This window comes from Microcebus murinus, chromosome 10, assembly GCF_040939455.1.
Source record: "Microcebus murinus isolate Inina chromosome 10, M.murinus_Inina_mat1.0, whole genome shotgun sequence".
Lineage (NCBI taxonomy): Eukaryota > Metazoa > Chordata > Mammalia > Primates > Cheirogaleidae > Microcebus > Microcebus murinus.
This window is the reverse complement of record NC_134113.1, coordinates 77359290-77377955: the sequence shown is the minus strand read 5'-3', so window position 1 is coordinate 77377955 and position 18666 is coordinate 77359290. Positions and strand designations below refer to the sequence as shown.

Genomic DNA, 18666 nt, shown 5'->3' with positions numbered 1-18666 from the left:
ATAAATGGAAGACCTGCCTGAGAACAGGACTAATGCTGATAACACAGAAGATCACAAGATGACACAGAAGAATCAGGGATCACAAGAATCAGGGATCACAAGAGGGATCCTAACAATGGTACGACAAGATTTTTCAGTTACCTTAATCACAAAGTCCTTTTATGCCGCAAATTGTTTGAATTGGGTTCTCTGATTCTTGTAACCGAAAAACATCCTGACTAGGCCCATCCTGGTGGCGCATGTCAGTAATCCCAGCACTTTGGGAAGCCGGGGCAGGAGGACTGCGTGAGGCCAGGAGTTCAAGACCAACCTGGGCAGCATAATAAGACCCCTATCTCCACAATTTTTTTTTTTAGAAATTAAGCCAAGTGTAGTGACGTGCACCTATAGTCCCAAATATTTAGGAGACTGAGACCAAAAGATGGCTTGAACCCAGGAGTTGGAGACTACAGTGAGCTATGATCACGCCACTGCACTCCAGCCTGGGTGACAGAGTGAGACACTGTCTCTATTTAAAAAAAAAAAAAATCTTGACTAATAAAACTAGTGTCTTCAGAGACACCAGTTTTGTTTTGTTTTTTTTTATCACATCCAGGAGTGTGGCACTCTGTGAGCTCTTCTCCATCACCAGTTATTCCAGTACATCTAGAAATAGCAAACTGGCTCAAACCGCACCATAAGAAATTTATGTTCACTAAAAGGAAATATTTTCTCATAGAGAAATGTTCAAACAAGAGTTTACAGAGTAGTTTCTTTTAAAAATGTTTTTAATGCTTAAATTTTTTAAAGGTTCATCAATACTTTGTGTACACATACATACTAATAATAGTATATATAGTATACTAATACAGTAATTAGTAATATTAATACAGTATTTCAAATAAATAGTAAAATCTCTTTGTATGGTATAACTAAAAGAAGGCTAAGGCCTGAATAATTTTTATCCAGCAGATAGATCTAAGAAGCAGGAATAAAATACACTCTATGCCTTTTCAATCCCTATGGTTTTGTCTAAAAATCATTAGTATTCCCAAGTGAAATAAGCATCATAATTTGATTAGTTACTATTTAAAATCTGACAAGATTTTTCTAAACAAATGTGTTTGTGTGTAAAGTGATCAATTATCCAAACTAAATAAACATTTTTGCTAATCCCTCTAACAGTACAGTCACAGAAATTTTTTTTTTCTTTTTTTTTTTTTTTTTTTTTTTTTTTGCTCATAACAGACCTGGAGATGTCACAGAAATTTGATAAGAATTCTTGGCCAGTAGGAAACCTCAGAAGGAACAGTATCAACCAGCTGTCCACTGGAAACTTAAGCAAAAACTCTATTCTAAAGGCTCCAAAACAAACACTTGGTTTGTCTCAATAAATAAAACTAAACTGTTTCTTTTTATTACTAAGTTCTAGTAGGGAAGAAATATTAGCAACTAAAATAACTTACAATGGCTTGTAAAAAGATTTGAAAATTCTAGTCAAAGAAGATATGGTATATATTCATAGATGTCAAGCAAGTCTAAGGTTATTACTAATATCGATATACTTCAGACGTTTGCATTACATCAAAAGGATAGCATGCATCAAACCAGTATCAAAGGATAAATATAGGTACCTGCAAACTTAGTAACGCGCATTATCAAAGTAAGGAAGGAAAAAAAACCCAAAACCAAAATAAATAATAGATAAGGCAGGGTGCCTTTGAACAGCCTATTAAACAAATACGAGCATAAAAACTGGTATACTGCAAAATTTTATAAACATAATACAGCAGAACTCTTAACATCAACGAATTTAGCCAGGCTTCTTAAAAAAAAAAAAAAAAAAAAAAAAAACTTGGGCTGATTTTTTAGATATAATAATAATAATATTAACAACAATAATAATAATAGCTTCCACATATTTAAGACTTGAATGCTTAATGCTATGGGCCTGATGCTTACTGTTTCACAGATGTTAATTGCCATTAATCTCATGGCAATACTATAAACTAGGCAATAATCCCGCTTTACAGATAAGGAAATTTAGGTGCTCAGTATTAAATAACTTCTGAAGATCACACCATGAGAAAGAATGGAGTCATGGTTTGAAACCAGGTTTGTCCCAGCTAAAAGCACGTGCTCTTAACCATACGCTAAAACATTATTTATTCATTCAACATATTTCTTGAGTACTATGTGACAGATACTGCCAGAGGCCCTGAGGACGTAATTATGAACAAAATCAGTCATGGTCTCTGCTCTCACAGCATTTAAAGTCTAGTGGGAAGGCTGGGCGGGCATGGTGGCTCACACATGTAATCCTAGCACTCTGGGAGGCTGAGGTGGGAGGATCGCTTGAGCTCAGGAGTTCAAGACCGCCCTGAGCAAGAGTGAGACCACGTCTCTACTAAAAATAGAAAAAATTAGCTGGGCAACTACAAATAGAAAAAAATCAGCTGGGTGTGGTGTTGTGTGCCTTGTAGTCCCAGCTACTCAGGAGGCTGAGGCAGGAGGATTGCTTGAGCCCATGAGTTTGCTGAGGTTGCTGTGAGCTAAGCTGATGCCATGGCACTCTAGCCCGGGCAACAGAGCAAGACTCTGTCTCAAAAAAAAGTCTAGTAGGAGAAACAAACAATCCAATGCTCACAGAATTAGAAGCAAAATTAAAACTACGACTGTGATAAATTTTGTGAAGGAAAAGAATACGATGCTATGTGAGCACATACCAAAGGGATCTCACACAGTCTGCAAGATCAGGGACTGTCACTAAAGAGTCACAGAGTTTAAATCTGAACAATATTTATTGAAAGGTACGCAGATAAGAAGAGAAACTGACCACACAGAGGGAAAAACACATGAAAAGACAAAACGGAGCTCAGAATGTTTGTGTAACTAAAAAGACAGTATGCATAATATATGGAGCTAGAGGAAGGAGGTATGGCACAAGATGAGGTTTATGTCTCAGAAACCCAAAAAAGCCTGAATTTATTCTAATACGACATCTTATTCAAATGGGAGCAAACGAAAAGATAAACTTCAAATATGTAGGTTCAGTTTTCAGAATAATATAAAGCCTCAACAGCAATGGCGACTATTTTAATTTATACATCTTTCCTAGACCTAAAGTGAAACACTAAACAAAGATACTGTCCCTTCAATGCTTGTGATGATGAGCAACTTTTCATGCGCACTAAAGTTGCTTGTTTCAGGCTCCATCAATGACCACTCAGCCCTGTTCTTCCTTGGCCTGCCATTTTCAGCCCTCTATTCTTCCTCTTTACCACTGTCCTGTCTTTCTAGAACAAAACCTAATCCTTTCATTCTCCTGCTTAAACATCACTCCATGGCTTCACATTGCCCAACAGGGAACACATACATAATCTGGCTCTTGTCTACCCATCTGGTATCATCTTTTGTTAGAATATATAATAGCAGAGACAGGATTTGAGGACATCTGGAGAACTGATTCTTAATGCTCTGTCATTCCTAGTGTGTTGGCCTTAGCCACATGATCCAAGATGCCTTCTTCCCATACCATGTTCCAAACACCTGGAGGGGGTTCAGGGGTGTAAGCATCTCCTTTAAAGGCCTGACTACAAAATGCAATTCGTGGCCACACCTGACTATAAGGGAAGCTAGAAAATGTGGTCTTTATTCTGGACACCCACAAACTCAAGTATATTTCTATCAGTATGGAAGAAGAGAAAAATGAATTTGGGGGCAATAACTAGCAGACTCTGATACAGAAACTGAAATTAACATGCATTTTGTTAAATTAAACATGCTTCAAACTAAATAATGTAGTTGAGATTAATTCTTTAGAATTCATTGGATTAACTATAACTTCCACTTTTTAAAAAATGTGCAATACAAATGTTGACCTAATCTTTACAAAATGTTTATAAAATAACTTTATGGGTATTCCTTGCCAAAGAAATTATTGCCTCTCAAAACTTCCACATGACAATTTACCTAAACAATTCTTTATTCAGATTCTCCAATTATTAACAAAGTACTTTTACATTTGCAATTTGATAATATTTTAAAAGACCTTCTGAGAGACTCTTTAGCAGCTGTGACTTTGGAAAGAAGCATTTGTTTTCTCCCCTAACAGATAACAATGACTTCATTTGTACTAAACAGGAAAGGAGGCTCATTTTTTGCATGGGTTTAAAACTGGAACTCAACTATTAAATCATGACCTGTCAGGTAAATAAAGGAACAAAGTTAAAAGTCCTTTTCTCATTTACTAGTAATCCTGTAGCGGAATTTAGTCAAGTTTTTAATAACACTTTCACTGACGGTGAATCTTGATTTGACTTTAAAGTATCACTTAATAACTATCATTTCTAGGCAAAGGATAGGACTCTGCGTACAACAAAATTCCTTTCTTTACCTTCTCCCACCCCCACCGTAAAGAACCTGAACTGAACTTATCCTCTTTGAAAACATGATTGAAGCCAAAAATCTACTTGAAATGCAAATGTTTAAGTAGTTATGTCCCTGATATTAGCAATGACCTTGAACACTTTAGCCAAACATAGTAACTAGTCCTTAAATCATTAACTTACTTTGGCTTCCTAATGTAAGTGTGTTTGATGATTTGGGTAACAGATTTTTTTAAGTCACTGTCTTTATATATATGATATACTTAAACGTGATTAGTTTGGATGTTACAGAAATGAAACAAAACTCTGATACTATTTGGTGTCTTCTCAAAGTTACTTTTCTAAAGATACTACATTTTTAAAAATATGCCATAGAGGGTTATAGCATGTTAGAACTAAAAGAAATCAAATGACATTGTTTTATTTTCTCAAATTATTTTGTAATTTGTACATGTTTATATTTTTTGACTTTATTTTTTTTGTCACATATGCAAATAACTCTCCAAGAAGTCCTCATATGTACATTGCTACATTCTCTAGGAGAGAATTCCTAGAATGACAGTCAACATTCTCCAACAACATTGGAGAATTTCAAATTCTTAAAGAAATTGGCCAAACATGTAGTTTCGTAATTGGCTTCAGGTAAAGCACATTACAACAGACTTAGTCAATAGATATAATATATTATAACTTACCGAAGAACAAAAATACTGCCCATTTGTTCCCCTTCACCTATATGTAAATGCTTACCATTTTCCAGGCTCTTATTCCTGAATTTTAAAAATAACAATTGCAAAGTGTCACATGCCCTATTCTATTTTTCTAGAGTTCTATAAATATCCCAACTACTCTCTGCATTTCCTATCAGCAAATTCTTTTTAATTAAACTTTTCTAGCAATAGCAGTCCAAGTATAAAATGTCTCCTTGGATGTATTATATACTACCCACCAAGAGAAAGGGCTGGTCTAAATTAAGAAATAGTCTCACAAAATGCTTACAGATTCACTCTTTGCATACATAAAAACAAAACTGAATTTACAGAAATATCTTTTCTTTAATGTGGCTATAGCATGCATACCCTCAAAAAAGGCCATGAACATTACTTTTTCCAGAGTGTTAAGTTTTATCACACGTTGGCCTGAGTATATACAGAGTTACAACCAAAAAATATTAAAGGACCAAGGATAGCAAAATTTAATGGCACCATAAATCGAGTGCCTATATTTTTCGAGTGCCTATAAATTTCCTATATTTTAGAGGAACTGCCTATAGATCTGAAGGTATTTAATAAATAAGAATAATAATCACATTGACTTTTTTCCAGAGAGGGACTGATGTTAACAGCTACATACAGATTTGAAAATATGTATCTAGCAGTCCCCAACCTTTTTGGTACCAGGGTCCATGGGGGTTTGGGGGGTACAGTGTGGAGCTCTATGGCCCCTGGTTGACCTGGGATCCGAGGCCCCAGGGTTGGGGGTGGCAGGATATGCTAATGTAACAAATATTCATTTAATAAATATTTATGGAGCCAAGCATTTGAGATATTCACTGACAAAACAAAAAGATCCCTGCCTTCAAAGAGCTTATATTCTATCGGGGGTGGACAAATGATAAACAATGGGTACAATAAATAGTAAATTGTATGTAATAAAATGATAGGGGGAGGGAAGGTAATGCAGGATAAAGAGAACAGGAAAGGCTAAGGTAAAATGTTAAACATAGAGTCACCATACGACCCAGAAATCCCACTGCTAGGTATATGCCCCAAAGAATTAAAAAAACATATGTCTACACAAAACCTTATACATAAATATTCACAGCACCATGATTCGTAATAGCCAGAAAGTCGAAACAATCCAAATGTCCAACAATACATGAATGGGTAAAAAACCATGTGCTATATCCTTACAATGGAATATCAGCTGTCAATAAACAGGAATGAAGTACTGACACATGCTACGACACGCATGAACCTTTAAAACATTATGTTAAGTGAAATAAGCCAGCCACAAAGCACAGATCTTACATGTTTCCACTTACATGTAGTACCTAGACTAGACAAATTCATAGAGACAGAAAGTAGACTAGAGGTTACCAGGGGCTAGGGGAGGCAGAGGTCAGGGATTCACTGCCTAAAGGGTACAGAGTTTCTGTTTGGGATGATGAAAAAGTTCTGGAAATGGACAGTAGTGGTGTTGCATAGCATTGTGAATATACTTAATGCCATTGAATTGTAGACTTAAAAATGTTTAAAATGGTAAATTGTATGTTGTGTATGTTGTACCACAATTTATTTTGGTACATATAACTATTACCTACTAAGCAGTGCAGTGAAATCTAGCTCAGGCCCAGGTCCTCTTTGTTCTCTTTTCCCTCATACCACGCTGCCCCAGAAGTGGGCAGAAAACAGCCCTGCTCACAGAGACTTCCCTGGTAGCCAGATCTGGGCATTGTGACTTGCCTTCAAGGATTTAAGTGATCAATCCTGATCCAAGTGAGGCCAAATTCCATCACCCCATAATTTGAAATTTAAGAAAAGGGGCACAGAATATAGGAATTGCTGGATCCGAGTCACATAAGTGGTGGGACCCAAAGAGAAGGTCCTGCTATTGAGATTCGCACAGCACTGTGGGTTTCTGCCTTTCCCATGCTCAGCTGTTGAGCTCATCCTTTAATTTCTTGGAGCTTCTCCAGTATCCTCACAATAAATTTCCGTCTTGGCTTAAACTAGCCAGAGATGGTTTCTGTTCCTTACCAACAAAGTAATTATGTTACTTCTAATATAATATAGTCTTTCAATTACTAAGCTTTATCCATGTGGGCAAAGTGATATACAAGTATCACTTGCTTTCCAAATCTTCTGGGCTTTCATGATCAGACAGTAAGAAGGAGGACAGCAAGGGATACCTATAAATTGTTTTTCAAGAATTCTAAGGCAATTCACTACAGGTTTGCAAATAATTTAATTAAACGTAAGTTGTAATATGAGTGGGAGAGCACTTTATTCTCTGAAATTTTTACAAATGATACATTTTGCTTTGCCCTCTAGAAAATTAACAACTTTTAAACCAGTTTTTTTTTTTTGAGGTTTTGTTGGGTTTGTTTGTTTATTTGGTCATTTGGGCTCTTACTTTTAGCTCTGATGAGCCACATAAATTCACTACATATTTTGAAGAATCCTCTTTTTCAATAGGCAATAATATGTGGAGAACAGTAGTGTCTGCCCTTAGTGATTGTTTCACAATTAGTCATCACCACAAGGTCTCAGAGCGCTAGATAACTAGGAATTACTTCACTAAAAACCTAGGATTAGCTGGGAAACCCAGCTACTCGGGAGGCTAAGGTAGGAGGATCATTTGAGGCCAGGACTGTTCAAGACCAGCCTGGGCTATATACCGAGACCCCTGCCTCTAAACAAATTTTTTAAATTAACCAAGTGTGGTGGGGCACACCTGCAATCCCAGGAGGCTGAGATGGGAGGATCCCTTGAGGCCAGGAGTTTGAGGCTGCAGTGAGGTATGATTGTGCCACTGCACTCGAGCCTGCAAAACCCTGTCTCGAAAAAAAAAACCCACAAAAAAACAAACTTAAGCTTTCTGTAGGACTCTGTTGAAGAATTCTCTTGAATAACGAACACATAATAAAAGTCCAGATTTTAACAGTGACTCAAACATGTCAGTGATATTAGTAGATAGACCCTCAATAACACGTTTGAATTCTAAGACTTTAGATATGAATTTAGATTATGCTTTGTTCACTTCCTTAGTCTTCCCTGCATTCATGGGAATCTATCTATGGCCTTTATCTCTTCTTAAAACACCAAAAGGAGAAGAAAGCATGGTGGACTCCATGCCAGAGGATATTCCATACCAAGTGGGAATGTACGCTCGTGTGTGTGTGTGTGTGTGTGTGTCTATGTGTTCTGAACAGTCATATGCAGTATGAGTAAAAAGAAAAAAATTAAAAAGAACTATTTTAGATGAAAAGTTGTCCTTACTGCCCAAGCTTTCAGGATCAGTAAGACTCTAACTTCATGATTCATTAAGAAAATCTATGAAGCACTGAAGATGCGGAGAAACAAGGAGAAAGGAGATGAAAATATAACAAAAGGGGCTGGGTACAGTGTATAAATTCCCCCAAATAATTGCCAGCTTTCTTCTTGACTGGGTTTCATAATCCTGACCTCATTATCTCAGGTCTCAGTAAATTTGGCATACATGACAAAGATTGAAAGCAGTCTTACTATTTTCAGAGGCTCTGAACCAACCTTAAACCTCTCACATTTGGTAAATAAGCATAAAATAGGCTCTCAGATTATTTCTTCTATCTTTACATATCTCAACAATATCAAATTGTTCGCTTTAGTTTGGAGCTATTAAAATAGTAAAATTTCACTTATTCTTTTTTTAAGTGAAAGAAAAAAGTGCCAAGAATACATGATCAATTATGGGTGTAGATTTGACAGAAATCCATTCTAATGATACTTCAAAGTTCGGCTTAAATGCCACCTCCTCCTTGAAGCCCCCCAGGTCATCCCAGGCAGGAGAGAAAGAATGTAACTCTTTGGACTTCTTCCTACAATACTGCTTTCAATCATCTTTTGGGCATTTGAAAAGAATTGCTATAGATCACAGTTATTCAATACCAGTCTTATCTCCATTCCTAAATAATTACTACCTTAATTGTACAAATACTTAGTCCTCAGCCTCCCAGGTAGTCCCAGCTACAGGGGAGGCTGAGTCGGGAGGATTGCTTGAGCCCAGGACTTTGAAGCTGCAGGGTACTCTGATCACACCGGTAAAAAGCCCCTGCACTCTAGCCTGGACAACATAATGAGATCTCATCTCTAAATAATAATAATAATTAAATAAAACAATAATTAATTGATATAATTAAAACAGCTTAATATCTGGTATCTTTTTACATGTGTATCCCCACCACATAGTAAAGGCTCAAGAAATATTCATTGAATGAACTAATGAGTCAATCTGCAGCATGCCTTCACATAAACTATGTCACCAGGGTAATCTCATGGACTCAATTCATGATGTGGACACACTTTCAATTTCAGTTTTTTCTAAACCACCTAATACTTTAACTTATTTTTAATTCAAATCTGGAGATCTTTGGGTGGGCTGGTATAAACTATGTAATAGCTATTGTTACTCAATTACTGATTTGAATTTTGAAAGAGCTAATCCATCCATTTCAAAGATAGTCAACAAAAACAGTTAGCTCATTTATTTCAATCACCAAAAAGAAAAATCCCCTCACAAACCAATGCTTTATAAAAGTTGACTCAGGCAAAAAACTGTTTCATAGTGAGTACTAAGATTACTATTAATAAAATGAACAAGTCAGCCATGCTAAAATGCATACTTCCCACACATGTAAACAGACTTCTAAAATAAAAGACTAGCAATGCTCCCTGACTTAGAATGGGGTTACATCCCAATAAACCCATTGTAAGTTGAAAATATCAAAAATGCATTTAAGGCTGGGCGTGGTGGCTCACGCCTATAATCCTAGCACTTTGGGAGGCCGAGGCGGGCGGATTGCTCAAGGTCAGGAGTTCGAAACCAGCCTGAGCGAGACCCCATCTCTACTAGAAATAGAAAGAAATTAATTGGCCAATTAAAAATATAGAGAAAAAATTAGCCGGGCATGGTGGCGCATGCCTGTAGTCCCAGCTACTTGGGAGGCTGAGGCAGTAGGATCGCTGAGCCCCGGAGATTGAGGTTGCTGTGAGCCAGGCTGACGCCACGGCACTCACTCTAGCCAGGGCAACAAAGTAAGACTCTGTCTCAAAAAAAAAAAAAAAAAATGCATTTAAGACACCTAACCTAGGCCGGGCGTGGTGGCTCACGCCTGTAATCCTAGCACTTTGGGAGGCCGACGCGGGCGGATTGCTCAAGGTCAGGAGTTCAAAACCAGCCTGAGCGAGACCCCATCTCTACCAAAAATAGAAATAAATTAATTGACCAACTAAAAATATATATACAAAAAATTAGCTGGGCATGGTGGCGCATGCCTGTAGTCCCAGCTACTCGGGAGGCTGAGGCAGTAGGATCGCTGAGCCCAGGAGTTTGAGGTTGCTGTGAGCTAGGCTGATGCCACGGCACTCACTCTAGCCTGGGCAACAAAGCGAGACTCTGTCTCAAAAAAAAAAAAAAAAAAAGACACCTAACCTATCAAATGTCATAGCTTAGCCTAGCCTACCTTAAACTTGTTCAGAACATTTACACTAGCCTACAGTCCGGCAAAATCATCTAACACAAAGCCTATTTTATAAAGTGTTGAATTATCTCACATAATTTACCGAATACTATACTGACAGTGAAAAACAGAATGGTTAAATAGGTACTCAAAGTACAGTTTTTACTTAATGCATATCACTTTGGCACCATCGTAAAGTTAAAAAACCATAAATCAAACCATGAAATCATTGTAACTCAGTGACCATCTGTATATATTTACTGCATTAATTAAATCAACCAACATAATTGCTCAGCATTACTGGCCAAATATCATTTTTCCATAATAACATTTTAAAATACCAATAGCAACCAAGAACAATTTCTTTTTTTGAGACAGGATCTCGCTCTGTTGCCTGGGCTAGAATGCAGTGGCATCATCATAGCTCACTGCAACCTCCAACTTCTGGGTTCAAGTCATCCTCCTACCTCAGCCTTCTGAGTGTCTGAGACTACAGGTGCACACCACCATGCCAGGCTAATTTCTTTTTATTTTTTTAAATTTTTTGTAGAGACAGGGCTCTTGCTATGTTACTCAGGCTGGTCGCAAACTCCTGGCCTCAAGCAATCCTTCTGCCTCACCCTCCTAAGGTGCTAGGATTACTGGTGTGAGCCACCATGACCGGATATATGTTTAAGGGTTAACATATGACTATTTCAGCAACAAGCAGCTTCCTAGTTTGTGGTTTTCCTCCACTGACCATGACCAGGAAAATGCTTTACTTATGCTTTTTAAAGTAAATATAGTTGATTAATAGTAATAAGAAATTGAAGAATCCTTAAAAACATCATTTTCATTTTAGTTAACTTTCCTGATTACAGATGGTTAATTAAAGAAACATACAAAATCTGGGCAATACAAAAATTAAAATTAAAATCGCCTATTCACTAACCATGCAGGGTCAACGACTTTTAATATGCTGTTCCATTTTCCATGTATATTGTTCTGAATATTTTTATTAAAATTATGGTTTTCTAAAGGTCTACATTTTTAAAATTTCCCATCAAAATCAGCATGGGAGTTGAAAGATGACACAAAAAGAAGGCATCAATACATTTGAAGGGCAGTTTTATCTATTAAATGAATGAATGGTCATTAAAGTTTCACATGTCTGATTATAATCCAATGATCTATTACCGAATTCTAATATTTAAAAATGGTAACATTCACTGTTATTATACTACACATTTTCCATAAAAGTCCACTGTTACTTATTCTTTCATATTTATATATGAAGACATGCCCTCTGCCTGCACTTTAGGTTTTAAAGTTTGAATCTATAGTACTCTGCCTATAGTCTCTAAGTTATTTACACACTGTCTGTACAAGAACAGTTCTAAAGGGAAAGCATGATTGTGAAAAGTGCTACCTACACAAAAATAAAAAGCTTCTGTTAAACCTAGAATGAAGCCAAACAGTTGCCTCTGAATTCAATTCCATCAAAGCCAAGCCATCAGAGGCACTTGAGGAGGAATGGTTGTTTACCTAACTGAGCTCTCACTGCCAGAGAGGGTCCAAAACCTGCACTGTTATTTATGGAATGACTTTTAGGTTTAAGAAATACTCGACCTTTCAGCTTAAAATAGACTTTATGCTCACCAAGGCAGAAACTATCTTTTTGCTTGTGCTGATTTCAAGTTCCACAACATCACACTCCTAACACTTAGGCTTTCCAAAACAAGATTCTATCATCTTCTTCCCCCTCACTGAACAGACACGCAAATGTCCAATGGACTTTTAGATATTTTTATCACATTATCATATGCCTTAGCCAAAGCAAAGCTTAAGCTTGTATGCCTGGTAATAGCAGGAAACAATGGCTATCATCTAGAAGATATTAAACACATCTTCACACAAAAATAAAAGTTGACTATGATCATTCCACACTTCATCTACAACTCCCCACTGATCAAATAGTCCTATTAAGGGAAATATTTTTAAAACTATAATAAGACTAGCATAGTTAAATAAGTAAGAAAGAAAAGATAATAAACCAAATCTTCAAATGTTTAAATATCAAAAATGTTTAGCAGGAAGAAGATTAGGAAGAGAAATTTGAGGGACTATAATTGGGAACAAGAAAATACAAGCAGTTACACAGCCTCATTCCTCTAAGGAATTAAGTCAGAAGTATAAACTGTGGACGCCCACCCATCACCCTACCTGACATCCATTCTTGAACGTGAAAACAAAGGACTGGAAAAGGTAAAAGTTGGAAAAAATCAAGCAGGAAGTAAAAATAAGGGCTGCAGTCTTTTGTCACTCTAAGACACTATTATGATGCTTTGAGGTCAGTGCATCAATTGGTGACCATTTGACAGTTTTCTGAGACCTTAATTAGTCGATTTTGGTTCTGAGAAGATCCAGAGAAGAAACCTCAAGCCAAGGTAGCAATGGCTTAAACATACATATATAGACATACACACAAAAATATATACACTTACACATTTTTCATTTACTAACCTCTTTACCATGCAGAGAACGGCCAAGGAAAGAATGACATGCTTTTTAATGATTCTACTATCTCATCATCCATCCTAAGAATTCTGTTATACTCAGTCCCCACTCTGTAGTACCTGACCATTGGTGAAGTCAATGTCCCCATAAATATGAACATTTTTGACAGATGTGACAGCAACAGGGGAAACAAGGACAGAGAAAATTGGGGTGAGGGGGAGGGACAATTAACACTTCACTTGGAATTGTACAGTGTATCCCAAAACTCCCCCATTCCCTTTTAAAAGAAACATAAAGAGTATAACCCTAAAATGTACCGGTATAAAAAAATCAATTTATTTAAAATATATTCACCATCTTCATTCAATGGGATTTAAAGCAATTTTCCATAAGTCTATACAAGTATTTCCTAAATGGATCTTCAGATGAAAGATTAAATTAGGAAATACAAACCGCAGGGCACCTACAAACTGAGAGAAGAACAATAATGAAAATTCATTTTGCAACAATTCAGGATTCAGAAAAATCAGGTAAATACTGGTTAAAGGATGAGGTCAAATCTTCGCAACTGAGGTGTTCAAACTTTGCACAGACTGAGAAATCATACTGAAAAGCTAGGTCACAAAGTTCAAGAAAATCTTCTTCCACCTCCAGTCAGAAGGCCCTCAAAAGAGGCCTGCTAAATTCAAATACAGTGAAACCTCATGCTTTTTTTCAGCTAAAAAAGTCATTACCGTATTGTAAAAATTTCCAAAAGTTACATAACAACAATGTGTATTCTCAAAAACTTATTTATACACTAAATATTAAAATCAAACAAAATTTATTTGCAAATAAATACCTAGTCACTACCTTGAAATGTTGTATAAACTCAGTTCTTATTAACTAGCTTCCTAAGCTAAATTTGAAAAATCATCATGCTACTAAAAGTGTCAAATGGGTAAAGAGCTAAAATAAAAATCAAAAACTTGTAGTCTAATTTTTAGCTCTTCCGTTAGGTCCTTAATCTTACAGTGGAACAAATTTTGGCTAAATATATACAATGCCAATGTCTCCAATCTGAATCACTTTAACAATTCATATGCCTTTGAAGAAGGTTTACAATTCTACATGCAAAAATATAACACTAATGTAGATTTTTCTAGCAATTTTCTAAAAAAGAAATCTTTTTATTTCTCTCTTTCACTCACTTTTATAATACCCACAGGGAGAGAGAGAACAGTATCTGTTCTTCTTCTTAGTCTCCATGAAGACAGGCTGATATGAGAAAAGAATAAATGATGTGAACAAGGCCACATGGCTAATTAGCAGTAGACCTAGGCCAACAGACCTCCAACGGACAGAAGAGCAAGGAAGTTCAACTAGAAGTATGCACTCTGTCTTTGATACAGAAAGGGTAAAAATAATGATCCTATTACAACATAATAAGAAACTACAGCTACCGCCTCGCTTTGGTTTCATAGCCTTAAAATCATTTTGCAAAATAAATTATCTACCAATTGTACTCTGAGCTAACAACTGGGGATACTACCCTAACACGCGCCTAGATAAGACTCCATGTGGCATGGACATATGCTCCCGTGAGCTTTATAACTCCTAAAAATCTGAGGGTAGTCTGGTTCCACAGGCTAAAGAAAGCCCTAAACATTAAAACCAAGCATGACTATTTAAAAAACTGCAATGTCAGTTTTTGAACAAAACAATCATGTTCAATCGGTCGGATTTCTCAGGATAAAAGCATCAGATGTTACAGTTTGTGGCCATTAGGAAATTAAATAGGATTATTTCTCAAAAACTGAAGCTTTTTATCCCTGAATTTTAGAAAATTATTTTATTAATATAAACAGAATCCCTAACTTTGAAAACTATCTACACATTAATAAAAATCAATGAGATGAGCACAAAATACATCGGTTTTAAATTACAATCAAATATTTTGGTTTAGTTAGTAAGGTCAAATCTCAGTTTTAGCATCTTATCTAATAACTCCCACAGAAATATATATACACTGTGATGGCTGGAGGTACAGAGTAGAGGACTGCAAAAAGCCATGGACAAACCTTCATATCTGGGCACAAGAGTCCAGTTAATTCTGTTGTGATGTGTGACTTATAGTCAGGAAAACAAATTTACTTCTTACCTCCAAAGTTCCCTGTTCTCTCTTGTATGACTTTTAAATTTAATATTTAGAAGAATAGAAAATGAACAGCATGACCCCTTTAGAATTCAAATGAGCTTTTTTAGAGAAGACACCAGATGCTTTCCAAATGCAACTTAAAAGTTTTTGCAACGTTATTTGCATATTCCATACACAACAGAATTTTGAAATGTTCATAAATGAGATAATTAATAATTTCAGGTTTAATCCTATTTGATATCCCCAACATGTTTTCTGGGCTGTCCTGTTTTCAAAGCAGAAAGTCCTAAATTTTTAGGTATCATAAATGTCATGGTGCCATTACTATCAAACGAGAAATCACAGCACTTTTAATTTTACAGTTTGCCTCAATTGTTCTATGAGGATTCTCTCAACTTAGAACCCATTTAAGTCTTAGGCTAGCATCATACTGCCCTTGAGTACCCTTTGGACACTGTTCATGAAGGCCAGGAGATTGCATCAGGGCAGATCAGCAATGACTGTTACTGTAACAGTCCTTTGAAAAGATGTTACAGAAACAAGTAGCAGAAGGGAGAGATAGCCATACCCAACTCCTAACCTCTAAAGTACTACAAAGTTATCTGAACCTCTGAGCAATATATGTCAGAAAAAGATGACCCAATCAAAGGCACATGTTTCACCAATGGCAGCATTTCTAAAGACCCTTCTTCCCCGTAGAATCTTGCTGCATGAGAGCTCTGTCATATGAACCTCAACAAGACTCAGTTCATTAACAGAAAACAACACACTGAATAAACACACCCTAAGGAAACAACTTTTAAAACATAAGCAAGACATATTAAATACAAATAAGAAATATTTACACAAATGCATTTGCTACATTAAAGGTTATACAAGCTTATTTTTCTCAAGGCTTAAAGATTTTCATATGTAACCAAAGAAAAGCACGCTTGGCTGGGAATCTGGAGGCAAGGTTAGAGTTCCAGCTTTTGGCATTAATGCCCTCTGCTTCTTGAGTTAGTCACTTCATTTCTCTTCACCTCAATTTCCTGAGCAGGGACAACTCCACAAATGTTAAAGTTGCAGCTTCCTGATTTACCATCAATAGCCTTCTAGTATTTGTTTTATAAGTTATCCATATGCATACTTTTGCTGAATAAGACACCACAAAAACATATTCCTTTCTTTGTCTAGGTTTTACACTCTATTCCTAATTCTTTTTATTATTTTGTCCATGAATGTAACTATTGTTCACAGTTGCCAAGAAAGCGATAATTACCAAAATAGCTAACACTTCCATAGGTGCTTATTATGTGTAGGGTACCCTGCTAGGCACTTTATGTATATTAACTCTCTTCTTCCTCACCACACCCCTGTAAGGTAGAATCTATTATTATTCCCATTTTTTAGAACTGAGGAGACCACAGCACAGAGAGATTATGTAACTTCCCCTGGGTCATAAAGTTTACAAGTGGAAAAGCCAGAATTCGAGAACCCCAAGCATTCTGTCCCTGGAGCCCTTCCTGCTTAACTAGGACATCACACATACCTAGGGAGTCTATGGCAGGTGGAGTGCAGCAAAGCCCATCTGCAAAATGTTGTTGGGGGCCCAAAAACTGAATTTGTACCATGAATGCTCTCAGAAACAACGGTAGCTCAAGATTTAAAACCCAGCATAAAACACTTGCCATTGATACTTATTCCTTTTATGCTTTAGTTTCACAAGTAAATAATATTGATGCACAAGGGATTAAACTAAACCTACCTCCCTTCTTTTACCCATTAGGGGAAATGCACAATTATTAAAAACAGGAACTGTGGAAGTACTGGTGACTTCCACATCCCAGGGTTGAATAGGCAGCACTCAGTTATACAGGTCATGTGCCTCAAAACCTACAACACGGTTCACAGGCAGGGTCCAGGGACTCTCTGCATGTTAAATCATGTGCCCCCAAAACCTAACAACTAAAAGTAGTAACCAGCCACGAGTGGAAACACCAGTTCCACAGCCTAAAGTCTCTAAGACTAGGAGGTGGGGTGTCTAAGTACTGAGGCCATGAGGTAACAAAAGATACCTGTGCATCAAAATATATTGCAGTGTGCAATTAAACTGTACACTAGTATTCACAGTTAGGACAGAGAGGAAATATAGCAATCAAGGAAGTTCTGTTTAACCATTTAGCACGCTATTTACATATATATATAAACATACATATTTCCCCCATTCATAAACCAACTCAAATCCCAAGAACTCCGCACTTGGCTGAGTTCCAGGAGAGTTTCAGCATGTCAGTGGGCCAAGGCCCGGGCAGGGGAGAATGCAGGTCTCAGTTCTAGAACCCGGGAGGCCCTCGTTAACCTCTGAGGGCCCCAGCGCTGCGGGCGCCCCTGGGCTGCCCACGACGGCGGGGCGAGTCCCCGTTTGGCAAGGCCAAAAGGAAATTACTTCAGCGAAGAGGGGACGGTGAGCTCCTCCCGCAGGACAAAGCCACACTTTGGCTCACCACATCGCTCAAGTTTCACGTCCAAGGCCACGGACTTCTTCCAGACCCGACACTGAAGAGGCAAGGGGCTGAGAGCCGTGGCCTTAGAAAAGATGGGAAGGCGGGGTGTTCTGTTCTGCCTTTCAAGGGAAACGAACACACGCATTTCACTCAAAACGGCCCGTGGAGACGCCAGAGAAGACGTCTCCGCCGGGCCTGTCTCGGGGCTCTCGAATCACTTCCTCCTTTTCTGATGTGTCTCTGAGCTCGAGATTGCGAAGTTGCTGAGACAGTCTTGCCTCTCCGGGCGGCTTCCTGCGAGCGCGCGCGGGCGCCGGCGGAGCGCACAGCGCTGTCCGCCGCGCAGACACCGGCCCGGCCCGGCCCGGCCTCCGCGGGGGGACGCGGCGGCGCCAGGGGGGACAGGGATGGGCTCCGAGGACGCCGCGCGCGAGCGCTTGCCCGGCCCGCGCCTGCCGCTTACCCTAAGGTGCTGATGAAGCCGTTGACGGAGCCCTCCGCGTACAGGGACACGATGTCCCCTATGTAGAGGAAGCTGGACATTTTATCGGACATGCTGCTTCATGTTCCAGAGCGCACGTCCCTCCGCTTCCCCGCGCCCTCGCCGCTCTCTCCGTCCAGCGGGCGGCCGCGGCACGGGCGGAACGGGGCGCGGGACCGCAGCGGCCGAGCGCGGCGGCGGAGCGCGGCGCAGCCGGACACGGAGTGTCGCGGCCCGGCCCGGCTTCCGCGCCCGGGGGGGAAGCTGGGCAGGAGCGGACCCGCAGCTGTGGACACCCCGCCACGATCGCAGCCCCGGCGCCCCGAGAAGCCGCAGCCGCCGTCTCCCCGGCAGGTTTCCTGTTCCTTTCAGAAGTTTTCTCTCCAACACCTTTGCTCCTCCTCCTCCTCCCTCCTCTCCCCACTCTGCGCCCCGACGCGGCCGTCACCGCCGCGCGGCGGGAGCTGGAGCTTGCAGAG

General features: G+C 38.6%; 1 protein-coding gene across 1 annotated transcript in view; it reads right to left on the bottom strand.

Annotated features, from left to right (window-relative positions):
- ITPR2 (inositol 1,4,5-trisphosphate receptor type 2) overlaps positions 1-18299 on the bottom strand; it is a 467092-nt gene extending 448793 nt beyond the window's left edge. The window contains exon 1 of the mRNA XM_012739535.3: positions 18170-18299. Within this exon, the coding sequence (XP_012594989.3) occupies positions 18170-18261 (92 nt within the window). The 5' untranslated portion in view covers positions 18262-18299. The remainder of the gene's footprint in view (positions 1-18169) is intronic.
- Between the last annotated feature and the right edge of the window lie 367 nt (positions 18300-18666).